Source organism: Saccharomycopsis crataegensis (genome assembly GCF_037102585.1).
Source record: "Saccharomycopsis crataegensis DNA, jcf7180000000073, whole genome shotgun sequence".
Lineage (NCBI taxonomy): Eukaryota > Fungi > Ascomycota > Saccharomycetes > Ascoideales > Saccharomycopsidaceae > Saccharomycopsis > Saccharomycopsis crataegensis.
In genome coordinates, this window is record NW_027043820.1 from 1,022,433 (window position 1) to 1,047,701 (window position 25,269).

At 34.5% G+C, this 25,269-nt stretch overlaps 16 protein-coding genes across 16 annotated transcripts; 10 read left to right on the top strand and 6 right to left on the bottom strand. All coding sequences in view use genetic code 12, as the record gives it.

Moving 5' to 3' along the window:
* Positions 1-527: 527 nt before the first annotated feature.
* Positions 528-2,078, bottom strand: DASC09_012070 (glucokinase; the record flags this gene model as incomplete). Its single annotated transcript, XM_064994810.1, has 1 exon — positions 528-2,078. The coding sequence occupies one exon, from the start codon at positions 2,076-2,078 to the stop codon at positions 528-530; it is 1,551 nt and encodes a 516-aa protein (XP_064850882.1).
* Positions 2,079-3,077: 999 nt separating this feature from the next.
* Positions 3,078-5,031, top strand: NOG2 (putative GTPase NOG2; the record flags this gene model as incomplete). The annotated part of the gene is made up of 2 exons (XM_064994811.1): positions 3,078-3,875; positions 4,327-5,031. The coding sequence occupies 2 exons, from the start codon at positions 3,078-3,080 to the stop codon at positions 5,029-5,031; spliced, it is 1,503 nt and encodes a 500-aa protein (XP_064850883.1).
* A 366-nt stretch (positions 5,032-5,397) lies between these two features.
* DASC09_012090 (uncharacterized protein) lies at positions 5,398-5,853 on the top strand (the record flags this gene model as incomplete). Its single annotated transcript, XM_064994812.1, has 1 exon — positions 5,398-5,853. The coding sequence occupies one exon, from the start codon at positions 5,398-5,400 to the stop codon at positions 5,851-5,853; it is 456 nt and encodes a 151-aa protein (XP_064850884.1).
* Positions 5,854-8,533: 2,680 nt separating this feature from the next.
* On the bottom strand, positions 8,534-9,553 carry HPM1 (protein-histidine N-methyltransferase; the record flags this gene model as incomplete). Its single annotated transcript, XM_064994813.1, has 1 exon — positions 8,534-9,553. One exon carries the CDS (start codon positions 9,551-9,553, stop codon positions 8,534-8,536), a length of 1,020 nt encoding a protein of 339 aa, XP_064850885.1.
* A 241-nt stretch (positions 9,554-9,794) lies between these two features.
* EMI1 (Emi1p) lies at positions 9,795-10,199 on the top strand (the record flags this gene model as incomplete). The annotated part of the gene is made up of 1 exon (XM_064994814.1): positions 9,795-10,199. The coding sequence occupies one exon, from the start codon at positions 9,795-9,797 to the stop codon at positions 10,197-10,199; it is 405 nt and encodes a 134-aa protein (XP_064850886.1).
* Positions 10,200-10,383: 184 nt separating this feature from the next.
* MXR2 (peptide-methionine (R)-S-oxide reductase) lies at positions 10,384-10,812 on the bottom strand (the record flags this gene model as incomplete). Its single annotated transcript, XM_064994815.1, has 1 exon — positions 10,384-10,812. The coding sequence occupies one exon, from the start codon at positions 10,810-10,812 to the stop codon at positions 10,384-10,386; it is 429 nt and encodes a 142-aa protein (XP_064850887.1).
* Positions 10,813-11,646: 834 nt separating this feature from the next.
* Positions 11,647-12,749, top strand: ERV41 (Erv41p; the record flags this gene model as incomplete). Its single annotated transcript, XM_064994816.1, has 2 exons — positions 11,647-11,701; positions 11,773-12,749. 2 exons carry the CDS (start codon positions 11,647-11,649, stop codon positions 12,747-12,749), a joined length of 1,032 nt encoding a protein of 343 aa, XP_064850888.1.
* Positions 12,750-13,252: 503 nt separating this feature from the next.
* On the top strand, positions 13,253-14,094 carry DASC09_012140 (uncharacterized protein; the record flags this gene model as incomplete). Its single annotated transcript, XM_064994817.1, has 3 exons — positions 13,253-13,750; positions 13,819-13,877; positions 13,965-14,094. 3 exons carry the CDS (start codon positions 13,253-13,255, stop codon positions 14,092-14,094), a joined length of 687 nt encoding a protein of 228 aa, XP_064850889.1.
* Positions 14,095-14,436: 342 nt separating this feature from the next.
* DASC09_012150 (uncharacterized protein) lies at positions 14,437-14,956 on the top strand (the record flags this gene model as incomplete). The annotated part of the gene is made up of 2 exons (XM_064994818.1): positions 14,437-14,452; positions 14,508-14,956. 2 exons carry the CDS (start codon positions 14,437-14,439, stop codon positions 14,954-14,956), a joined length of 465 nt encoding a protein of 154 aa, XP_064850890.1.
* A 111-nt stretch (positions 14,957-15,067) lies between these two features.
* Positions 15,068-16,051, top strand: BUD32 (serine/threonine protein kinase BUD32; the record flags this gene model as incomplete). Its single annotated transcript, XM_064994819.1, has 1 exon — positions 15,068-16,051. The coding sequence occupies one exon, from the start codon at positions 15,068-15,070 to the stop codon at positions 16,049-16,051; it is 984 nt and encodes a 327-aa protein (XP_064850891.1).
* Positions 16,052-16,281: 230 nt separating this feature from the next.
* On the bottom strand, positions 16,282-16,701 carry DASC09_012170 (Mtc3 protein; the record flags this gene model as incomplete). The annotated part of the gene is made up of 1 exon (XM_064994820.1): positions 16,282-16,701. One exon carries the CDS (start codon positions 16,699-16,701, stop codon positions 16,282-16,284), a length of 420 nt encoding a protein of 139 aa, XP_064850892.1.
* A 726-nt stretch (positions 16,702-17,427) lies between these two features.
* Positions 17,428-17,886, top strand: DASC09_012180 (LYR motif-containing protein 2; the record flags this gene model as incomplete). The annotated part of the gene is made up of 2 exons (XM_064994821.1): positions 17,428-17,617; positions 17,696-17,886. The coding sequence occupies 2 exons, from the start codon at positions 17,428-17,430 to the stop codon at positions 17,884-17,886; spliced, it is 381 nt and encodes a 126-aa protein (XP_064850893.1).
* A 3,039-nt stretch (positions 17,887-20,925) lies between these two features.
* On the top strand, positions 20,926-21,710 carry DASC09_012190 (aminoacyl-tRNA hydrolase; the record flags this gene model as incomplete). Its single annotated transcript, XM_064994822.1, has 2 exons — positions 20,926-20,954; positions 21,068-21,710. The coding sequence occupies 2 exons, from the start codon at positions 20,926-20,928 to the stop codon at positions 21,708-21,710; spliced, it is 672 nt and encodes a 223-aa protein (XP_064850894.1).
* A 568-nt stretch (positions 21,711-22,278) lies between these two features.
* On the bottom strand, positions 22,279-22,878 carry DASC09_012200 (Tim17/Tim22/Tim23/Pmp24 family protein; the record flags this gene model as incomplete). The annotated part of the gene is made up of 1 exon (XM_064994823.1): positions 22,279-22,878. One exon carries the CDS (start codon positions 22,876-22,878, stop codon positions 22,279-22,281), a length of 600 nt encoding a protein of 199 aa, XP_064850895.1.
* Positions 22,879-23,192: 314 nt separating this feature from the next.
* Positions 23,193-23,654, top strand: DASC09_012210 (CoA-binding protein; the record flags this gene model as incomplete). The annotated part of the gene is made up of 1 exon (XM_064994824.1): positions 23,193-23,654. One exon carries the CDS (start codon positions 23,193-23,195, stop codon positions 23,652-23,654), a length of 462 nt encoding a protein of 153 aa, XP_064850896.1.
* A 214-nt stretch (positions 23,655-23,868) lies between these two features.
* Positions 23,869-25,158, bottom strand: CSM3 (Csm3p; the record flags this gene model as incomplete). Its single annotated transcript, XM_064994825.1, has 1 exon — positions 23,869-25,158. The coding sequence occupies one exon, from the start codon at positions 25,156-25,158 to the stop codon at positions 23,869-23,871; it is 1,290 nt and encodes a 429-aa protein (XP_064850897.1).
* Between the last annotated feature and the right edge of the window lie 111 nt (positions 25,159-25,269).

Below are 25,269 nucleotides of genomic sequence, written 5' to 3' on the forward strand. Positions count from 1 at the left end.
CTGCTAGGCTAAAAGAAAAATAAAAAAAGGGCTAAGTAAATCCATCTATTTTTGGAGCAGAGACCTTCTTTTTTTTAAGCAAAAAAAAAATCACACGTGATAAGAGTTCTTACTGGGATGCATGGATTAATATATTGGGGCACATTTAGACTCAAAAAGTTATCAAGTTCAATGCTTTCTATCTTTTTTTTAAAAGCTATTTAGTATCGAATATATTGGTATCTTGACCAGTATATTATGCGGCTATATTCATATATGATAGCAGATACAAGCTGCTCTAGAGAAGCCATTCCGAAGATCTTAAGTGATATGATCTATAGACACAACATAGCCACACGACCTTTCTTTTGTATTTAATAATCAATGTATCATTGATTGACGAAAAAATATTATCAAAGTTTTCATATAAAGGGGATCAAAATTTTAAAAAGTAAAAAAAAGCAAACGAAAATGAAGAGAGAGACAGAGAGAGAGACAGCGACCTAGATCACACACACACGCAAGCAAATGAGTACATACACCCTCGATTATTCCAAATAAGAACCAGCACAAAGTGCGGCACCAACACCACTACCATCTTTAGTAATAGTAATATCAATCTTCTTTGCAAAATCCTCGCCTAACTGGGAATATCTCAACCCTCGGTAAATATTTTCTTGGAACCCTGGATAGAACTCAACCACTGAACCGTCAACAGCAACTTCAACTACATCATCCTTCAAATGAGTATCAACCAATACACCTTTTTCATCTAATGTAACTCCCAATCTTCCTGTCTTCAAAACAACGGCAGCAATAGCTATGGAAGACAACAATGCAGCTCTAGTAGTAACGGCAGTGGTAACTTCCTTAATGATGATACGATCTTCGAAAGTGGTTGCAAGATGCAAACTTTCTTGTATGACCAATTCAGTAACCTTCAAATTCTTAGTATCATCAATTTGGATTTTACTCAAATTTTCGGTGGTGAAATTCCACTCAGTTAGAATTCTGTGAGATAGCTTCTTACTGTTTGGTCTTCTTGGTAAATTGGTCAAGTTGAGTAGATTTGAGGATGATGGAACAGACCTCAAAGTTGCTTCAATTTGTTCATAATTCTGCAAAATTAACTTTCTCTTGTGAAGATCCAACATCATCAAACGGACAATTTCACCCAAAAACATCCCGGAGATTCTCTTTTCAAAGACATGGACACCAGGGTTACTGGTTTCTGAGTCAACAATTTCATCATATATGGTAGTTGGCAAGAACTTCAAACAATTGTCAAATGATCCCCATTCGGTATTGATGATCATGTCATCGATTCCCCTGGACTTCAAGAGCTCAACGGTTTTGGAATCCAATTTGGCAATGTTGTCCAATTTTTCAGCATATGCACCATTGGTGCCTGTGCCAAAGATGGCCCCTAAAACGGTCTTCTTTTTCGATACTGATGAGTAGGCATTGGCCAATAAAGTTCCAACTGTATCATTAGTGATTGCCACAATCCTGACTGGCAAATTTAACGAGTCAATGGCTTTTTGGAAAAGCTCAGCAATATCCTTACCAACAGCATCTTCGATATTGAAACCCTTAGTCCATCTGATCAAAGTTCCTGTATTCAATGAAGTTTGGTCCAAGGGGAAGCTGAAAGTAAAACTCATTTTAATTTTCTCTGTATTGGATTTCAAGTAGTCAGAATGATGTAAAGATAAAAAGTACTTTATTTGTCTGGCTAGGTGACCAAACAACTCATCGGAGGTGCCTACCATAAAAGCTTTTTCCACTTTAGTCTTATACTGTTCAAGATTAAATGTATGGTCACCATTCAACTCGACAGAACAAATTCTAAAGTTTGTACCTCCCAAGTCACCAGCCAATGATAATCCAGTTTCGGAGCCATCTGGAATATGGGTAATAAAACTTGGAATCATTGGCATGTAATCATGAGATTCACTCTTATTTCTCAACCCATCTCTCATTTGCTTGTTGAAATATAGCACACCTTCCCGAATATTTTCTGGGGTAATTTTGAACTGGTCCAAAGTTCGTTCAATTGTTCTCCTAGTGACCTCTTCACTAATATCTTTCAAGGACATTCTAAATGACGACTATCGATATATATATATATTGAATTGAAATCAATCAAACAGAAAACTAAAAAAAAAAAAAAGAAGTGGAATGTGTATGTTAGTTCAAATGATATCAAACCCTTTATGATGAGAATAAGTATTGAAAGATTTCGAAAAAGTGATTGTAATGGAATAAAGTATAAAAGAACGAAAAAGGGAAAAGAAGAAAATCCAAGTATTGCTTTCCGAGTCTAATTTATACTACAAATTATATTTTATAGTGCCTGCCAGGAGAAAAAAAAAAAAATGTCTCCACATTCAGGTATAGGTAAGTAATGCTGACGACCTGCAGCCAGAGCAAGCATCTGATATTTTTGTTTTCTATATTTATAGCCAATATTCAATAAATACATATTAAAAATAGAGGCAGTGTAATATTAGCAATATTATCAATTCTATTATTTCATTATATATGTTATTTCTACTGATGCTCACTACCCAATTCCTCTTTAACAGGAAAGCAATCCAAGTATCAGGGTACTTTTGACATCGTGTGAGGGCTGGAAAAGGTAATCGGAATCCTTCCGGGAAAAAAAAAAATCTCACTTAAGAAACAGAGGAAACCGGAAACAAATAAAAAAAAAAAAAAAAAGAGAGAGAGAGAGAGAGAATTTGATGGGCTATTATGAATGATGTTTGCGGATTAAATTATCTAGTGGATGACGCATCGTTTGTTGCTATTCGTCAATGTTACCTGCCTTGGTCTCCCCCTCCCCCACACAGCAGTTGAAGGCGCATTTACTGTGCGGTTGCAGAAAAACGATAATCCTCATCACGCCTTTTGTCATGTGATAATATTTGGTTTTGTGCGCTGCTGAAGGGTGCAGAACCCCTGATGAGCAGAAAACAAAAAAAAAAAAAAAAAATTTTCTGCTTATTTTTGTTTAAAGGGAAAAATTTTCTTTTCACTTTCTCTACAATTTCTTTTTCTTCCATTCTCACACTACATTCAATTGTTCGACAAATATGGGTGTCCAGAAGAAAGAAAAAACTAGAAGAGCGAAAGAATCTAAGAATGATGGTGCTGGAAATAAGTTTGGTAACATCAAAGTGAAGGGTGAAAATTTTTACCATGATGCCAAAAAGGCTAAAAGAATGAAGATGTATAAACAAGATGCCTCTGTTTTACAATCTAAAGAGATTCCTACTGCCAGAATAGATCCAAACAGAAGATGGTTCAACAATTCTAGGGTTATTTCCCAAGACGCTTTAGAATATTTCAGAAATGCCGTCCAGACAACACAATCTAATACTTACAATGTGATCCTTAAGAGAAACAAGCTTCCGATGTCTCTTCTTGAAGAAAAATCTAATGATGTTGTCAACAATGGCCAGCTATCTTCGAAGGCTGTGGTTGAATTGGAATCTTTTGAAAATACCTTCGGTCCAAAATCGCAGCGTAAAAAGCAGGCGAAAGTTCACACTTCATTCAATGAGTTGATCGCTAGCTCGAATGACGATATTGATAAATTTCAAGACCAACAAGCATTGTCAACAACTTTGGGTCTTATGAACACCACTGATACTGATGGTTGGACGCAAGCGGCCAAGGATGCCATTTTCAGTAAAGGTCAATCCAAAAGAATTTGGAACGAATTGTATAAGGTCATTGATTCCAGTGATGTTGTCATCCAAGTTTTGGATGCAAGAGATCCAATGGGTACAAGGTGTGAAAAGATTGAACAGTTTATGAAAACAGATACCCCACATAAACATATGATCTTCGTTTTGAACAAGTGTGACTTGGTTCCAACTTGGGTTGCGGTATGTATTGTATTATTAACTTCAATTTTAGATAAATTACCAGTCTCTCAGATATTTTTTTCTTGATTTCCTTTTTTGTTATTCTTTTTTTAGTACCAAAGCTTTTGTCAGGTCGTCTTTTTCATGAATATTTATATTCATATCGATAAAATTGGACTGTTACTACTTTGGAAGATCAATCTTTTATCGCTCAGTATCCTTTCGTTTTGAATTGATACTACTTATAGAAACGTTCTGTTCCTATTACCAGATTTAAGTCGAGTTTTTAATGAGTTGAACCAGAAACTTTGACAGTATTGTCATGATTAAACCTTTTGGTTCTTAGTATAAAACCCAACAATTTTTTAATTCCTCACTTTTTTTTTAATTGGCTGACTGGCTGGTAATTTCAGGTTGATATTCATTCATGAAAATACAAATTACCAGAAAATCACATACTAACATTATTCAGGCTGCTTGGGTAAAATATCTTTCTAAGAGCTATCCAACTTTGGCTTTCCATGCTTCTATCAAGAACTCATTTGGTAAAGGTTCTCTTATTCAACTTCTCAGACAATTCAAAAAACTCAAGGCTGATAAACCACAAATTTCTGTTGGTTTCATTGGTTACCCAAATGTTGGTAAATCTTCAGTTATTAACTGTCTTAAATCTAAGAAAGTTGCTAACGTCGCACCAATTCCTGGGGAGACTAAAGTTTGGCAATATGTTGCCTTATTGAAATCCATTTTCCTTATTGACTGTCCGGGTGTTGTTCCTCCTTCTAAGAGTGATTCTGATGCTGACATTCTTTTTAGAGGTGCTGTTCGTGTGGAAAATGTTTCCAATCCTGAACAATATATCGACATTATCTTGGAAAAGGTTAAGCGCAACTATTTGGAAAGAACCTACGAAATTTCTGGTTGGAACGATTACGTTGAGTTTTTGGAAATGATTGCCAAGAAGAAGGGGAAATTGCTTAAAGGTGGTGAAGCCAATTTACCTGGTGTAGCAAAACAAGTGATTAATGATTTCAACAGAGGGAAAATTCCTTGGTTCGTCCCACCTCCGCAAGATGAGAAGAAGGAAGGTGAGAAATCAGGAAAGGAGCAAGGTGATGAACCTGAACAGAAGGAAGAAGAAAAAAATGAGGAAGAATGGAAAGGTATTCAAGATTAGTTTCGCTGAAACCTGGTGTCCGTTCATGTTTATAATTTAATTGTCATTTTCTAATATTTAGTTCTCTTTTTAGTTTTTCGTTTTTCTTATTTTGAATTGGGGTTTTATCTTTTTGCATTTGGTTTGATTCTCAAAATAGATCAAATTTATTAATTTGGATACTCATTTTATTGTAAAACCCTGTTGAAATCGGCACTGTTAGAAGAATGTTAATATAATCACATGACGTTGTGTAAATTTTTAGAACTTGCAGTTCCCTTAAAAAAAAATTGAGCGGTGCTGGTACTGTAGATAGAACACAGTCACTGCGTAATCAGATTATTATTAAAGAACAACACAAACACATAAATTAAATAAATATATGATATGGGTGCCTGTTTATCTATTTGTCTACGATACGATGAATATGGGAATGGAAATCATGAGAATGGAGAAACTGACCCATTGATGCCGGGGAATTATGAAGATAATGGAGAGATAAGTGCCGCTAGGAGAAAAGATGAGCTTGATAAGATTGTCAATGAGACAGTAGCGAGCTTTGTTGATATCTCATCATTTTTAGACATCAAGCAGTCAGTTCCAGCGAAAGAGTTTTTAAAGGATGCGCAGAAGAAAAACTTCAGATTTGGTAATGGGATGGTGAACCAATATGTCGCAGAAAACATTGACCAGCATTATATCAATTTAACATCAGAGTCAGTATCACCAGAAATGAAAGATAGATTAAAGAGCTGCTCTAAAGAAATCAACCAGAACTTGGAAAATCTTTTAGGTAAATTGGGTGAGGGCATGCCAAGTGGGAAAGTTGTGGGGAAACTATAAATGCTATAGAAATGTCCTTAATCCTCATAATAATAAGGTGTATTCTATTATAGATCTCTGTGAGGATAAACATGGGAAATCTGGAAGTTAAATTTAGGGATTTTTTACTTCACGGATTACCCAAATTTCTAAAATTAGTGCCATTTCCATCTGAAGTGTTCATATCTCAATGGTTACTAAAGATTGTCATTGTACTATATCCACTTGAAGACATTTACACTTGGGTTTCTCAAATACATTTCATTTCAAGGGTGCTGTATATTACATAATCTCTCCCCATCTCTATTCTGTATTTTATGTTATTCTTTTTTACTTTTCTCTCTTTCTCTCTTATGGTTTTTCTTGCAGATTTTTTGTGTTATAATTGATGGTACTTGAAATAGAAGGATTGTAAAAACTTAGAGAGCCCGTCATGATATTCTATCATGAAATTTCCAGGCAATACGTTTCCTCAAAATGAACAATTCTGTATAGTGAATCCAAATCTAAAGTTTCTAAATGATATCAGAATGAATTAAATTATACAGGATTTACCTCTAATATAGTAACAAAGTATTGCCGCTTCTCACCACAAAAAAAAAAGAGAGGGAGACACACACAGCAATGATTGTGCATATTCTCAATTTGTTAAATAATAGATTATAGTTTATAACGCTTCAAAAAATGAGGTCGTACCCGGATTCGAACCGGGGTTGTTCGGATCAAAACCGAAAGTGATAACCACTACACTATACAACCTTGGTTGAAAGCAATTTTTTTAATAATTGTAATATAAATCAATGTGTATTTTGCTACGCGCACGCCATGGTACCGGCTTGCATGTTATTTAGAACCTCTGTGACTCGTTAATATACAATTCATTCATTCATACTGGTTCTTATTTGATTTATTTGGTTTATTTGGTTTATTTGGTTTATTTGGTTTATTTGGTTTACTTGATTATTTTGACTTATTTGAATTATTTGGTCTATTTGATTATTTGAATTATTTTTTTACTTGGATTCAATTATTCTATTGATTTTCATTATTTTTATTTTTATTATTTTTATTTTTATTATCCCCCAGAATTCTGATGGTCACTACATTGAAAATACTTAGTATTTGAGATATAGTGCCAAAACCCCTCAACAAAGACCTCCATCTCAGTTCATGAAGCTCCTAGTGATGGGTAATTCACTAGTGACTTCATCTCATATTTTTACATTGCACCTTTTTTCCTTAATAATCTTGATTGTTGAGTTTTTTACCGGAGATGTGATTAATTCTTAAAGCAAGGAGAGTGAGGTTGTGAAAAAGTTATAGTATTTTACTTACCTATTAGAAAGACCGGCATGAAATGCCCGGCTTGCATGATATTTAGAACCTCTGTGGCTCGTTAATATACAATTTGATTTGATTTGATTTGGACTACTCATTAATTTACAATTCATTTATTTATTCTGTCGAGAACCACTGGGGATTCCAGACATTTTGTGTCTGGTGGGTCCCAACACATTCATTCATTAATAAGGAATAATAAGCAAAAAAATATAACAAAGGGTAAAAAATAAAGTACATAAAAATATGTAGGTAAATATAAAAATAATAAAAAGGTTAGTTGAATACTAGAGTCTCAATATGATTCATATATAACGAAACTTATGCTACAAATTTATGAATAAAGATGTAGCACAAAGACATATGGCATACAAAAACCCACCTACGAGAATGGAAGAGATTAATCATCACAAATACTTTTGCGTGCACCTCTAATGAATGATATCTTGAGCAGAAGTATGGAGCCTCTCACTGTGTATAAAACATGAAAATACATGATTTTGTTTTCATTGGATCTGCTAACTGTTGCGTTGAATAAGATAAAACCTACTGTTAAGTAATGTATATACTCTGTAGATGCTCACTACTATGATGTAATAGTACCTAAGATACCTTAAGCATGACTTATGCTACACAATTTTTAGTGCTTGATTATTTGGCTGCGGAGATGCATAAAAATATTAAATGCACAAAGGCTAGCCTAAAATATAATATTATTATTATTGGAACTCATATCTGGAAGAGTGTTGAAGAATATCCAGCAAAAAAATTAATACCAAACTCTCTATAAAAAAAATGGTCCCTGGCGGGATCGAACCGCCGATCTTGGCGTAACAATGCTCAAAGAGCTGTTATTAGCACCACGCCTTAACCAACTGGGCCAAGGGACCTTCTTGGAACAGCAGTTCAACGTCAAAACAAGTATGTGCCAAAATAATGGTACCATCACGTTGGTATACACATAGCAACTAGTGACTTTTGTTAACGTTTTAACAGCGAGAGGTCCCTGAAATCTCTGATGAATTACATACTGTTACATTTAATTATTCTTAAATAGCATTGAATATTACTAAGAGCCAAGGCAGATGATCAATTGATCGTTGTTATTTGAAACTTTTCACAGATGTAAATGCATGGTGTGTTTAAATTATTTTTTCTTTTACTATTCCCCTCAATATCACTAGTTACTAAGTGTTAATTTACTTCCATTTAGAATATTTACATTCCTTCAAAAGCGTTCTACCAAAACATTGTTGGATTTATGGATACTTTTCTATTAGTGGCAATGCCCAAGGCAGCAATAGACTTGAACACTAAAATTATATATTCAACATATAGGAATTAATGTGAACACAACATTTGCTCAATTCGTAATTGTAATTAAAGATCTATTCAATCCTCCGGTTGCGATTCTTTTCAATTCATATTTCAACCCCAATTTATCATTGTTGATTCTACCATTCAAGTACTCCAAGAACCCAAGAACTGTACCACCAACACCAAAATATATATCCTTAGCAGCTACCACGCATTTGCCACTCTTCAGAAGTTCAATCAAGATTTCTGATATTGTCGGGACAATGTCTGGTGAATATATGGTTTCTGATGTAAGAGTCAATGATTTGCGAGACACGTCAATGTAATTCAAGAAATCTCTACCCCAAGATCCGCTTAATATTTGCACTTCAATACTTTTTTTATCCAAATCTTCAAAAAATTTATCAATAAGCTCTCTTGTTATCTGCAATTCTGCATCTATGTCGGCATTGATTTTAAAAGACTTTTTCAACTCCTGCTTGGATTCAAGATCCAAAGAGGTGAACCAATTAATTACTAAATTTGGAACAGTCACTAATCTTAACACAGATTTATTATAGTCAGAAAGCACAAATCGCATTGGCCTGCTCTGGGTCAAGCATTCTTTGAACAAAAAGCAACTTGGAAGAGAAGTTCCACTGCCTAGCTCAATAATTTGACTAACTTCAAAAAATTCACCTGATAAGCTTTGTAAATGAATTATCAAGTCAACAGAACATTCCCAAGTTTTCAATCCACCTTCGTAAATATATTTCTTCAAATCATCGTTACCCATCAAAGTATCCTCCAAGTTTTCATTATAGATATTATCATCTTCAAGCATGAGTTGGTGCTTGACATCGAAAAGTTCTCTTTTATATATTTTTGAAAAAGCTTCAGAGAAAGTTAAGGGCACATCCAATAATGTTTCTAGTATTTCTTTGAGATTTAATGATGATGCTTCTATACCTTGGTCATGAGTTTTGTCAAGTGGATTAATCACCTGCTCAGTGGAATTTTGTTGTTTCTGATTTCCTTTATCCTCGTTTTCTATATCTTCATCGTCAAAAGCGAAGCTGAAACCCATCTCCTTTCTTTTTATCCGTATTTGTTGAATCCAAGGTAGTTACAAAAGAGGAATGGCATCAGCTCGATATTTCACAGTTTTTTTTTTTTTCCTCACATGCAGGTTTCTCGGAAACAAAATTTGATGAAAACTGAAATAATTGATGGGGCGCATGGATAGATATACAAAGTACAAGAGATATACATCAAGGCTTTTTCATGCAACGGTGGTTAAATAATAATAATAATACAAAATTTCAAAAATGGGCCAGGAACACACTGATGATCTAAGTGATGTCTTGAACATCTTCAAGGATGCCATAGAGTCACCAGCAGATATCAACAACCAAAGAAAAGAAGACACTGTTCCAGTGAGGAAGGACCCTAAACTTGGTCAATATCCAGAGACGATGTCCTGCACGACTGCTTTTGATGAATTGTTCGGTTGCTATTCTGTTGGTGGGCAATTCAATAATTATTACAGATATGGCGAATTGAATCCCTGTTCAGATGCTTATGAAAAGTTTTTGTTTTGTGTAAAAAATTCAACATTCGGTTCAAAAAGCGAAGAAGAGAAAAAAGCAGAAATCCAAAATTATTTTAAAAAACAGCTAATGATGACAAAGGCAAAAGGGAGCAGTGAGGATGTGTGGCAGATAAGGAAATGATCTGTCTTCATAAGGTCGTGCGAAATATTGGTTTTCGCTCTACTAATCGGATTTTGGTTCTTGTAAATAGGGGTTTTTATCAAAATTTTTCCATCTATATTTTTCTCATTCTTTGTGAAGAATCGCATTATTTTAATAGAAATCCTAAAAATCGTTCAAATCGTACATTAAATAAAGTCTGACGCTAGTTTATTTCTGGGATATCTTTACTATCCTTGAAGTTTAATGCAATTCCATTAACACAGTGTCTAGCATTTGTAGGAACATTATAGCCTTCACCTTCAAAAATATGCCCGAGATGCGAACCACACTTACTACACATCATTTCAGTTCTGGTCATTCCAAAAGAGCTATCAGTTTTGGTGACGATTGATCCAGGCATCGCATCATAAAAGCTTGGCCATCCACAATGACTCTTGAACTTAGTGTCCGATTTATATATAGGATTGTCACAGCCAGCACAATTATAAATCCCATCTTTCCAAAAATTATTGTATTGCGAAGTTCCTGCTCTTTCAGTACCACTCAATCTCATCACATTGAACTGACCTGGTGTCAACTTCTTCTGCCACTCCTCCATTGTTCTTTGAATTGGAAACTTAGGCATTTTCATATTATTATTACTATTTGAAATACTGGTCCTTGTTTGGAATATACTAATCAATTATGTGACTTAACGACAGTCCAAACACTTGTGGCAAATCATCAGACGGAACAATGCTTGAATATAATCAAGCTAAGAGGTGCCCTTAGCAGTCACATTATCCGGGTAACGAAACATTTGAGCATATAATCCCAACTCAAAATTTTTTTCAACGACTTTTTCTTTTCCCCATTTATCAAATATCAAAGGAATAAGGAATCGAAAAAAAAAAATGCAAAATATTCTTATTTGGTATGTCTTAGCTTCTTCATTTCTTTAATTTTGAGTTGTGAGATTACTGTTTAAACTGATGATTTATAAATGCATAGTTCAACTGATTGAATACTTGAAGATAAAAAATAGCCATTGTCTTTCGCTCCTATCTGAATAAACAGTAGTCAAACACGGCTTATTGATAGCCTAAAAAATTTCAGCAAGCTTTCTACTTCTTAATTTACTTGAATTACTAACCGTTACAGAGTATTGTTCACAATGTTAAACTGAATATTTTTATATACTCCACAATAAGATGCTTTGCATATACCATGAATGAAAATGTAAGATACTATTTCGCGAACGTAAATACCTTTTTCCTGCTTGGATTCTGAGAATGGCAAATTTATTCTAATTAACCAATTCCTGTTTTATAATTTTTAAAAAATTCAAAGATGTGGTGAATGCAAGGGGAAACAAAATCGGATAAAAAAAAACAGCACATAGAATATCGATATCGATCGAAAAAAAAAAAAAAAATGTTCCCGAGCTTTGGAACCCCATAAAGAATATAACCCCACGTAAATTAACATGGAGGAGAGAAGAAGTAAACTGCCAGGGGGAATAAAAGTCTTTGATGCGTTTCGTATGTTCCTTCAATATACTCTTTTTAGTTTTTAATACAATATTTCTTTCTAAACTAACAAAAATATTTAGCCAAAGTTGCAACACAGCACTCGGTCAGGTCATCAAGAGGTGGATCGTCCACCATTTTCTTAATGATCTTTGTGCTATTCATAGCCTATGTTGAAATAGGAGATTGGTTCGATGGTACCATGGATAGAAATTTTACCGTGGATAATAATGGTGATGATTCATTGAATATTAATATTGACATAGTGGTAGCAATGCCTTGCAACTTTCTCCATACAAATGTTTTGGACTTCACTAGAGATAGAACATTAGCTGCAGACTATTTGAGTTATGAAGGTGTCAATTTTTTCATTCCTTCAATATATTTGCTAAACGATCAGCGTCATGTGGTAACTCCTGATATGGATGAAATTATGAAAGAAAGTTTGTTAGCGGAATTCAGAATTGGGATTAGTGATCCAAACTCAGGAGCTCCTGCCTGTCACATTTTCGGGAATATCCCAGTGACCAAAGTGTCGGGAGATTTCCATATAACGGCAAAGGGATATACCTATAGGGATTTTAGATCAAATGTACCTCCACAGGCATTGAACTTCTCCCATGTTATTTCGGAATTTTCTTTTGGTGATTTTTATCCGTTTTTACAGAATCCCCTTGATTTCACTGCAAGAACAACGAATGCCAACATTCAAAATTATCAATACTTTCTCTCAGCTGTTCCAACACTATATAAGAGATTGGGAGTGGAGATTGACACTTATCAGTATGCTTCAACGGAAGAGGAAAAGCTGTTCGATAACCCAGGATTGGGAATGCCTGGTATCTTCTTCAAATATGACTTTGAGGCCATTAAACTAATAGTGGAAGATAAAAGAATTTCATTTACTGCCTTTGTTGTTAGGCTTGTAACGATTTGCGGTGGTCTTATCATCTGTTTTGGATGGGCATACAGAGGATTCGACAAATTGATTATTTTATTATTCGGTAAGAAAGTTGCAAGAAGAGGTCAAGAGAAGGCTGCGACGTTTTTAGCTACATGATTATCCTCTGATTAAGTTTATACAACATCCACAAAAAGATGCTTCAACCTGTTTTGCAATATGGTGACAATTATTGATACTTGTTTAGGAATTGAGAAAACATATTTTTTTACCCATTAACAAAGATGGGTATCATTTGCTGCGATAATTCAGGTGGAAAGGGAACTTCTTTTTTCGTTTTTGATATTCAAGCACACTTGACTACCTGTCCACGTAGATTTTTATATCCTGAATGAGCACTTTAGATTGAAGTTAACTTTATATAATTCACGACCCATTTTTATCTTGCTTCTTTTATTGTTATCATTTCGATACCGAAATTAGTTGAATTAAATGAAAGATCTCTCTTTTGGCCTACCATCATCTGCATATCCTTTCCAACATCGGTATTTTTCTTCAGTTTCTTTTTTTTTTTTTTTTGTTATAGTTGAATTCCATTTCCAACTTAAAGAAGTTACTTTTAGAAATAAAAATTAGTTCGAAAAAGCTACTCTTATTTAAAAATGTCTGTTGATCTAGATAACTCCAAAGAAAGTATTACTGTCTCCTTGCTTGCGGATTCCATACCAGTAGAGTCCTCTGCTGCATCTAGCGGTTACGATGTTGGAAGCACCTCATCACTTAACGCTGGTGTCGAAACTGCTTTAAAAAGCAAAAAGATCACTACTATGAATATAGCCAACGATAATAAGAAAAATGGTAATTCTGAAATAAAATCCACTGCAAAAAGTGAAAGTGATTTCTTGTCAATTGATGATCTCAAATCGATGAAGTTGATGATAAGTGAAATTCCAAAGATTTCGGGAAATAATTCATCCCTTAAAAAATTTAAATTAGAAATTGAAGAGTCGATTAATAAACTTAAAAGCGCTTCGTTGACAACCTCAAATAACTTTCCAACATTTGATTGGGAAAAAATTGGAAAGATATATGATGAAATTTTTGAGGATTACGGGCGTGAAATGGAATCAATTGACATGGAATTTAAGGAATTAGAGCATGTGAGTATATCTCATTTTCAAATCTGGCAGGCAAAGAAGCAATACAGTATACTAACACCAAAATATAGGAAAGATCCATGTGGATCAAGGCAGCATTATATATTGATGATCGTAAGGCCTTACAAAGGTATGTTATACCATTTTTGTATTATTTTTTCTTTTTCGATATTGTGATCAATCAATAACCTTCTTTAATTCTAACCATCTTCTTTAGAATTCAACAAAGGGCCGAATGGATGGATCAAAAGGAATCACAGGTAAACTATAACCGTCAACAGTTGATTAACTCTGTTGGTATCATAAAGAATGCAATTTGTGGTTTACAAACTGTGGAGAAGAAATGATATGTTTTCCTGTTCCTGGAACTTACCTTTTACTTGGAGAATTGTCTGGGTGATTTATGGAGATAATAATAGTGATATTCTCATCCTTTGCAGCTTATAAATGGAATATATTTTTTTTCTGGGATATCGGAGAGGTATTTTAAAAATAATGCTATAGTAATATATGATCTCTATCCGACATGAGATCTTTAGCAATAATCTCAACTGACTCAAGGAACCAGAGATATAATCCCGCGTGCGTCTAATAATATATACACGCTCCGCAAAATCTAATAAATGCTCTTAAAAAATGACATCGTAAGAATACGTACCCATCTGTATGTCAAGTATAAATAGTCAAGAATGAGCAATGGTAATTGTAGGTGTTATTATCCAATTATCGCTTGAAGTTTTTAGCTACTAACACTCGATAGACGATGATATATTAAGGGAAATCCCGCTTATAATTTCTCCTTTCTATAATCCTCCAAGACTAGTCAAATTACCACCAACCTACAAATCCTTACCATCACAGTTGCCAGCCCCACTCTACTACTCGAACTATCATAATAATGGTACACTGGATATAGAGGAACTAAAAAAACACTCTACGACAAATGATATACAATCTTGGAAAGACGAACTTTTGAGAACTAAGGAAAATATCCAACAGTTCCATAAGGACGATAAAGAAAAATATCAAAGCTGGTTAGATGAAAACATCAAGCATTATGCTCCAGGATACTTGGATACGAATGGTGGAATTCTTCAACCTAAACACACAAAAAGTAAAAATCCGGGCACTAATTCTGATTCGGTTTCTACGTCTTCTTCCCTGTTGAATCAGCTCAGTGACATCTTCCAGAGCACACCTTCGTCTTGATGTCCGGGTGTGATTTTCAAGCATCCTTTTTTTTTTTTTTTTTTCCTAACAGACTACTAGATTACTGCTTCCTACAATAGTAATAGAGGTAATAACAAACAATATTCGATAATGTCAGTTGCGAATATTGAAAAGGCAGAGTCTCTTCTTGGAGATATCAAACTAAAAAAAATTTCGCAGGGGGCTGAAGCAATTATATTTCTAGCTAATGAGCATCCATATTCAAATGAGAGAAACTGCCCAACTATTGTGAAATATAGACCAAGAAAACTTTACAGATACCCAGTACTAGACTTGCAAATTGTTAAGCAAAGAACCGCTTCTGAATCAAGAATTATTTTCAAACTTTTCCAGAGTTCAGTGATTGAGTTTAATAAATTGGAAAAGAAGAAAAATAGTGAGAAGATTGATAGATCTCTTGTGAACTATGTGATCAACAACGGGGGTGTCAACTGCCCAAAGCTTATTGGGTTGGATGTGTACAATGGATTTATTTTTATGGATTATATCAACGATACATTGGTAAACGGCGAATCTTCTTCCTTGAAAAACCATCTTTGGTTGTTGGAAAAGACTTTTGCCGATTCGTTGAGTGAAAAGTTAACGGTTCATAATTGTCAGAGTATTGTTGCTTCAAGAGAAATTGAGCGTGAAGTAGTGGCTTTAAATCTGAAAATAAAGGATTTACTTGTACTTACCGGTATTCAGTTGGGAAATATGCACATGTTTGATGTTATTCACGGTGATTTGACCTCCTCTAATATTATTCTAAAGAAATATGATTCCGAGAATAATAATGATGAACTACAGCCTTTATATATTCCATATCTTATAGATTTTGGCCTTTCTTCACAGTCCAGCTTGACTGAAGATAAAGCTGTTGATTTATATGTGTTGGAGAAGGCTTTGGAAAGTACACATCCACTTTTCTCAAAGGATTATTCAAAATGGGTATTAGAGGGTTATGAATTAGCTTACGAGATGAAGGGTAAACGAGAAAATGCTGCCAAACCATACAGGGTTAAACATCGCGAAATTTATAAAAGACTAGAAGCCGTTAGACTAAGAGGCAGAAAGAGATCCATGATTGGGTGAACGAAAGATGTGCCCTATTTTTTTATTTTTTTATTTTTTTGTTCTATTTTTACATGTGTCTCTTATTTTTGTGATATAAAATCATTAATTTGTGCTATTTATTTATCATTATCATCAGCTTGGAAATAAAGGAAAAGGAAAGTGTGTTTAAAAACTAGTATTAAAACCTGTCAAATGAAATTGTAAGTGCAGATCGAGGAGGGTATTTTTTGTTTTGTGTCCTGTGTGCTCTAATTTTCCGGATTAATTTGTTCATATTTGTTGAATTCATCCAACTTCTCTTGATCAATAGTATAGTTATATATAGACAATCCCAAAGCAATCAGGATAATTGAACCAGTTAGTGCTCCAATAACTCTGCCACTGACAGTCGAGGCATTATTACCTCCGACAGTTCTTGGCCCCCAAGGGCCATAAGAAATGAAATAAGAAGCCTTCTTTTCTTCGTTGGACATATCATTCCAATTTTCTTCTTGCTTGAATGCTAGATGATCGAGAATTTGATCCTGTTCATCTTCAGTCAAGTTCACCCATGTTTGCTGAATATTTTGAAAATTATGGGTTGAGATGCACCTTTGAGCATTCAATCTAGTGCCTGTTGAAAATATAGAAGGCTGAAAGCTTATTAATCTTATTAATGATCTATTCATTTTTCTGGTTTTAATATTTCTGGTGTTTAATGAAATTGATGTGGTGAGCACGCAGCCTCCACTTTCTAAATTGTTTTCTTTATTTTTTTTATTTTTTTTTTAGTCGGAATTTTTGCAGTTCCGGGGAGTTGAATATTTGTCAACCAGAACACTTACAAAGCATAACAAAACAATATTCATTAGATCTTACTTAAACTACTACTGAGTTATATAATTTAGTATTATTTTGTTAATCTTGGTTTATTTGGGCAGATATTTACTGAAAAGGGAAACAAAGTAACATAGACGACGTAAACGCTTCCCCAGTTTTTCAAAAGAGTTTCCTACCCTGTGACGATTTTTCCTGAAATTATATGTTACCGGGGTCTTTGCCTCTTCTAGAAATATTCATTTATTGGTGTCTGCTCTTCTCATCTTTAACTGGTTGTCGTTGTTCTTTTCCCAGTAGGGCGCAGCAATCTATCTACCTATTTGTCATTACCCCCATTGAACTGGAACAACAAATCCAAATAGTATTCATTTGCAATTCCCAAGTAATAGTAATTAATTTGAAACACTGATCTTCAGAGGCAATAGCTGGCTTGATTCACCTTTCGCTTAGAACGCTTTGCTGAGTTTCGAGGGTACCCATGTGATTATGCATGATTTAGAGTGCTTATATTTTTCATTCAACAAAATGGTCATCAAGGTTTCGGCGATGATATATAACTTCAGTTTGGTGCAATTATGCTTAGAGCTCTCAAACATTTCTCAAGATATTATTCAAATGGTCCTCGTATAGGAAATGTGAAAGCTTCAACAATTCCCAAGAGAAAAAACCGACCATGGGATGATAAATCAATTCCATCGCTTGAAGACTTCATGTTTCAAAGAAAGGTATTCAAGTTATATCGAGCCATAGTGAGAGCTGCCAACCGTAAGTGTGGTATCATTTGTGAAAAAAAAAGAAAATATTCTGATTACGTACTCTCAATATACTGACATATTACACTAGAAGCCCCTGATAAATTGATGGCCAAGGAACTTATTGAATATGCTAAAGGAGAATTTCTAGTTTCCAAAAATGTTAGTGACAAACATGAGAAGAGATACTTACTTTCAATGGGACAAAATCAGTTTAGGGATACTTGCAAAGGGATTGGCTTCTCCTTTCCAATAAATATTGATTTCAATGATATCAAGTGATGATTTAGTCAAAATGGAGAAATTAATTATCTAGTATCTGTACATACACATTAAAACATTGCCATTTTACGAAATAAACTTATTACTAAATGGTTCTAAAGTAACTTTATTAGTTGTCCTTCTTTATAAACTGAATTTTCCACTTGATAGGCGTTCTCTCCCTCTTTATCTCTTACTCTTTGGTTTGGCAAATTAAGCATCCTTATTAGTGATGGTCTAGCATTTCACCAATAAAAGCCTGTCAGTGTTGCACAAGAAGATAAAATAATGCAATATGCGTTGAATGACTTGAAATATCGGTACATATAACTGTTTTTGCCCCATAAAATTATATTCTGTTAGATGCATCTAATTATTGCTTATTGGTTTTAACCAGTGCTATTTGAGCATATTTTTGCCAAAGTGCTTTAAGGACATTATATATTGGTTTGATATTCATATTGCTTAAATGATGAAAATATTTATTAAAATTGATCTTGTGTCCCTTGTTAAATACGTATTATGCTAGGCTACCATGTACTGGATCCAACGCTAGTAAAAAATATCATATTTTAATGAGTAGCGGGCTAGGCTTTTCTTTGAACGCTTCAGCAGACCACCTTTGGATACGCCGTGATTAACTAGGATATGAGAAGTAAATCATTTATTTTTTCTTGAATAATTTCAATTTATATGTAATTTCGTAAGTATTTGATTAAATAACTTGATATTGAATGATTGGATGAATTATATATTAATAAGTCACAGAGAGAGGTTCTCGCAACATACAAGCCAGGTCCACTACGCCGGTTCTTCTAATAGATAAAATAAAATACTATAAATTTCTCAAAAAACCATACTCTTTGCTTTAAGGATTAATCACATCACAGGTAAAAAATAAAAATAAAAAAAAACAAACAAACAAACCAATAATCAAGATTATTAATGAAAAAGGTGCAATTTGGAGTAATGATATGAATTCGCTAGTAAGTTACCCATCACTAGGAGATTCATGAACTGAGCAATAGAGGAATAAATTACAGTTTTTATTAATAATGATTATTTCTACAGACCGGCTCATGCGCCTGGCTTACATGTTATTTAGAACCTCTGTGACTCGTTAGTATACAGTTCATATTATGGTGGTATTTGTAAATGTGTGTTGGTACTATATCTCAAATGCTAAGTATTTTAAAAACAGTGACCATAATAATCCTGCGGGGAATAGTAAAAATTAATAAAAAATAATGAGAAAAGAAAATAATAAAACCAAATAAACCAAAGAGGTCAAATCAAATCAATAAATTAAAAAATCATGAAAATGAGGGGTGTTTTTTTTTTTAAAAAATAATTTGGATTTATAATAATTCTCATAAGTATATAATTATGTAAACTTGCTCTTTGGGGTGATCTTGGTTTTCTTAGAATGACGTTTAATCGGGCATTCTGGTCCAATGTGGCCTGGTTTTTTGCAGATGATACAGTTCCGCTCAGGACAAGAGAACTTGGTATGTTTCCTGGAACCACAACTAGTACAATAGAAACAATGGGTCAATAATTTGATTTTCAAAACCTTGGATGAGATAATTGATAGTTCTGCATCTTTTTCCAAGCTTATCATACCATATAATCTATTTCTTTGGAAAGGGTCAGATGTTTTGCAAGCTTGCAAATCAACAAAATTAAAGGCATCTTTTGGAATCTTATGCTGTTGGAAGTGGTACTCCAATATGTCATTTAAAGCATCCATGTTACTAGTTTGAACTTCGATTTCAATTAAATGACGTTCAAAATTTTCGTCAATCACAATTTTTGGTTTATAAGTTGTGGTTTCAGTGCTGATTTGTAAAAACTCATTGATATGATTGATGAATGACATTTTCCTTTTTTTGAATCTGTCGTCTGGCAGAGGAAAATCAGGAAAAAAGCTTACAGGGATGACAATTTCATTATCATTAGAGTTGATATAAATGACTTCCTGGGAGTGTCTTAAATCATACTCCAATTTTGTTCTTTGATAACGTTCAGTTTCCTCGATGGTCTCAGATTCAATGAACTGTTGCTGTAGCTGTTTTTTGGCCGGGGTTTTTTCTTTGAAGACAAAATTTGGGGTGTACACCCTTACACCCCTTTTTAATATATTAATTAATTATATAACTATATATCTCATAAACTACCTAACGTAGTTTGAAAATTAAATTGTTAAGGGAAAACTGTTAATGGTGAAAAACCCTATTATTATGAAAAAATCTTTTTATGCGTTTTTGAGGTTAATTATTGTGGCCGGGTAACAGTTAGAAATTTAAGTGATCTTGGTTACTAAAAAATCTAATACTATCACGTGGCGTGGATGGTTTAGTGGTAAAATTCAACTTTGCCATAGTTGAGCCCCGGGTTCGATTCCCGGTCTACGCATCACCACTACATAAGTTTAAATGTTAGTTAAATTTTCTTATTTTTTTTTATAGAATCAACAACTAAAGGTTTTGGTTTTCAAAAATAATCAAGCTTGCTTTTTAATTCATGTAGATAAGTTAAGACTTAGGAGAAGCTTGCACTCGTAAATTTTTGCTTATCACTGGTGATATATACTTATATAGAAACGTCGGTTGATCAACCAATTAATTGATTAATTATCATCATACTCAAACATTGATTCAGGGAAGTAATTATATGCCTGTATTTTTTTGCATTCGTTTTATGGACCTACAGATTCGTTTCAATGATTTGCATTTGATATCATAATCATCAAACGAGGTGGCGGGGGGTCGCTGCGAAAACAAGGATACGGGTACGGCTACCGTAAAATATAACCTATTTTAGTATTATCAGTTTGAGATCTATGAAGCCAATTTAAGGGAATAGCCATAGGACATGAGATACCACGTTCGCGTGGTGCTGATTACTTTTGCTTTGCTTTTGAAGCTCAAAGTTTCTGACTAATTTTGGAAAGGGCTGCATGTCGGAGGAAAAATTTTGTGCCCAAAAATTCGACTCTAAAAAAAGATGACGATATATTGTGAGTATTTCTAATGAAGGTCAAATACGAACTCCCGAACAATGCTGTTTGATGTGCCTTGGCATACTCCGTATAAAGCTTGATAATATTCCTTTTTGTGATACCCACTGAATGAAAGTTTGTAAAACTAACAATATTTTCGGGCTAATCCAATTCTGCTTGAAAAGTGTCACAACATTTCAGGTTTAATACCTTTGTTTACATTATTGATATTATTACAACACTGAAAAATTCAAATAGAATGTCGAATCCTTACTTAGTTATTTGTTCCGTTGGGAATCCTGGTGCACGTTATGCTTACACTCGCCATAATATGGGCCATATTGTGCTTGATAAAATTAGAGAATATTTGGGATTCCACAGTTGGACCAGATCACCATCACTAAAAAACTGTGTTGTTTCCGGATCTCCAAGTTATCCGGTAATTTTATACAAATCTGAGACTCAAATGAATATATCTGGTGGATCAATATCGCGAAATTGGCAAATTTTAAGACGCCAGAAGCTTAGTGAAGGTTATGATCCGGTATTAGTTATTATTAATGACGAATTATCTTTACCGGTTGGTAAATCACAAGTTAGACTAAAGAATTCCAGCCCAAGAGGCCATAATGGCTTGAAGTCTATTAGAACTGCAATGGGTGGGAACTTCTTGAGTATTTCTGTGGGAATTGGTAGACCAGAATCCAGAGATCAAAATTCCATATCAAATTATGTTTTGAGCCGAATCCCAACGCATGAGTTGCAAATTGTTTATGAAGATGTGGTGATTGATGTTTGTGGATACCTTGAGCAAATGTTGGAAGGGAATTATATTGATGATTAGGGCGTTGTTGTTGATAACTACTAATATCTCAATATTCTTTTGTTTGTTTTTATCTTGTGTTTACTTCTGATTCTACCACTTGCACTGTTTAAATTCGCATTGAATTTACTATATTATATGACCACTATACATCTTGACATAAGTCTTTGGGAGTTATTTCATTTAGATTAGAGAATTTTTTAATTTTTTTTTTTCATTTCTTTGCATGAGGACATTATTTTACATTATTTTACACTAATATTTTACAATGACACCATACTGGATAGAACGTTATTTTCTTTTGTAATATGTGATATGATTATATTAACCACCAGGATGATTGTATGAAAAAAGTTGGGGATGAAGAAGATATCTTCAGAATAATGAGGACATCTTCAGAATAATAATGAAAGATAGTAATATACATTTCTCTTTCAACCAAAATTATAGATTCATGATACGTAATGGAACAATGCAGGCAATACTAATTGAGGAGTTTGAAATAATAACGAACTGAGGAAAGCAGGGAGGAGTGACCAAAAGAATTGAATAAGAATAAAAAAGAATAAATTATCATTTACTATTTCATTCATTTCTTCAAAGCGATGCTGTCTTCACCCAACATTTCAATGGTTTGAGACATTGGTCTTCTATAAGCAGCATCCCAAACACCTTGCTTTTCACCAAAGAGCTTTGGAACTGGTTCGGATTTATCTATGGAATCATATGGAGAATCTTTACCCAACCCAGTGACACTTTGACCACCCCAAGACACTAGACCCATAATACAACCAAAAGCGAAACCGCAGCCCACAGTTTTGGCGACATTTTTAGAGACGGAACCAATGATAGAACCCGAGACAAGACCACCGTAGAAGGCGTTCACACCATCATTTTTTTGTCTCAAGTTTCCTGAAAGGGCTTCAATAAATGAGTAGGCGGCAGCAGACACGGTAACGGCACCAACAAGAACGCCTGACAAACGAATTCTGTGGAAGGCTGGGGCTTGGGATTTATTAAGGGAGTTGTAACCAGCAGCGAACACAGAACTTACAAGAAGACCACCAATACCAGCATTGGTAGCGACTTCGATGGCATCAACAGGCTGGAATGGCTTGTTGAGCTGCACACGGAAGGTTGGGGTGTATAACTTGGTACTCTTCGGTTGTTGATCTTGTGCTTCAGACATTTTTTCTCCTGTTATTTTTTTTTTCCTTTAAACTCCGCTTGTCTTACTGACTGAAGATTCCTCAGAGCATGCACTTTCTGGTAATCACTACCAGAAGTTCTTTCAAATTAATTTTGTAATAGTGAGATTTTCTGCCAATTAGATTTCGTTTTTTTCAAATACACCCAAAAACCTTAACACCCAAACATTTCAAGAAATTATAAGGTTAGAAGCACCGGGGAATGATTGACAGATGATTAGCCTGTTAATATTGACACAGCTTCTTGTGCCAAACAGTATTTGATTGAAACTAATGATTTATTAAATGTACATCAATGACTGCCTTAGGACAATTTTTCAGCTCCTCAAGACAATTCATTGTTGTTGGCGCCTCAAGTAACCCAGATAAGTTTGGCTATAAAGTCTTAAATTGGTATTTAACTCGGTCACTTCCAGTGATTCCAATCAACCCAACCAGTAAGTCAATTCTCGGGGTGAATACATGTGCTTCAATCACTGATGCCTTGAATTTAGAGAATTTGAATGAAAACCAAGCTATTGATGGATTTAGCGTCTCTTTTATCACGGCACCAAATGTTACACTAAATATTATTCAAGAGTTGATTGAGAAAGGATACAATAGCGATGGAAAATTAAAGGCGTTTTGGTTCCAGCCAGGAAGCTATAATAGCGAGATCATTAGAAAGTCTAAGGAGGATTTAAAAGTAGACACAATTATCGGTAATGATTGTATACTAGTGAATGGCGATTTTGGGATTAGCGAGGCTAAACTATAGGAGTATTGTACATTATTTTTATGAAGTGAACTGTCTCTTTAACATATCACCAATTGTGCTATTTCTCTTTCTCTCTTTTTTTTTCCATCATTTTCTTTTGGTTTTTTTATAACTATGATTTTTTAAGAAGTCTACGGTGGCAAAGAAAAGATATCGTTTGAGTCATACCAGGCGTTCATATAGCTATATCGTAAGATGCATATTATGGGGCACTTTATAAACCCATTTCTCTAAGGACTGCCATTTCATCTTCATCTACTTGATCTTCATCGAACATAGTCATATCATCAGGATGTTCTGGGGCCAGAGATGTAGCCTTCAGTTTTGATTTTTCATCGAGCTGTGAAATAAGTTCGTCATCGTCAAAGTCATCATCAAAGTCGTCAGCATCATTAGCAGCAGGTTTGGGAGCTGAATGTGACTGCTGGGTTTCACTCGTCGAAATTATCAAATTCTCTGGAGGGGCTGCTACACTATTACCATGTGTGGTTTGTACTTCACGAGAAATAGCTCCTCCATCATCATCATCATCATCATCATCATCCACAAAAAGACCATTAGATCTGGTCTTCTTTTTCTCTTGTGTGCCTTCACGCTCTCGTAAATTTTCATTATCATTATTACCAGTAGTGCCAGTTAAAGGAGGTGTAATGGATTGTCTATCATCACCTTCATCATCACTTTCTTGAACAAATAATCCATTCGAGCGTCTTATTACAACATTATTCATCTCAGTATCACTAAAGGCGTTGTCATTGTTTGTGCTATTCGGACCATCATCTTTTCTCTTCTCACTGCTACCATCATCATTAGCATGACTAACGTTATTAGTTTCTTGATTCGCTATTCCTTCTTCACTTACAAGAGCCTGATTCTCCTCCATATGGCGATTAAATAATCGGTCTTGCTCGTCACTAATGCACTGCCGTCTGTAACTTAATACCCTTCCCTTGGAAAGCGAATGCTTGGTGTAACAGATCTGCAAGAAATTTTCAAAATTGGCCTTTGGGAAAACCTTATGGGCCCATAATTGATAGAATTGCAATAATTTTGTGGCATTATCGTACTCCGTGGTAAACGATACGTGTTTCTTGTTGGTAGATTTGGAGATTCTAGTGGAAGATTGGAACTTGACTCTTTTTTCAAGATTTCTTTTGATATATGGTAACCCATGGTTTGATAGGAGTTGATCTTCCGATAAAGAAACCACTTTTCTTCGAGTTTTAATATTGACATTATCAAACCCTAGGATGTCGTCTTCTTCTTTGCCGTTGCCTCCTGTACTATTGCTATTTACCTGAATACTCATTTCCAATGGGTCATATTGTGTATTTGATATAGGTTCGGTGGTTGGAAACTGAGACTCCGTATTATTCTCCTCAAATGCATCCTCGGTCACAAATAGCGGTTCATCATCAAATGCGGTTTCCTGTTGCTCTTGCTGTTTTGACAGCTCGGGTTGTCTCACAGTGACGAAACCATCTTGTTCAAAAAGATCTTCCATATTGATTTTTAGATAACGTTTACTATCCACGGTACTTCAATCCTTTCAGAGATAATTGTTACCGTAATTGCAGATTATTCCTTACGCGACGCGCTTCATGCATTTTTTTTG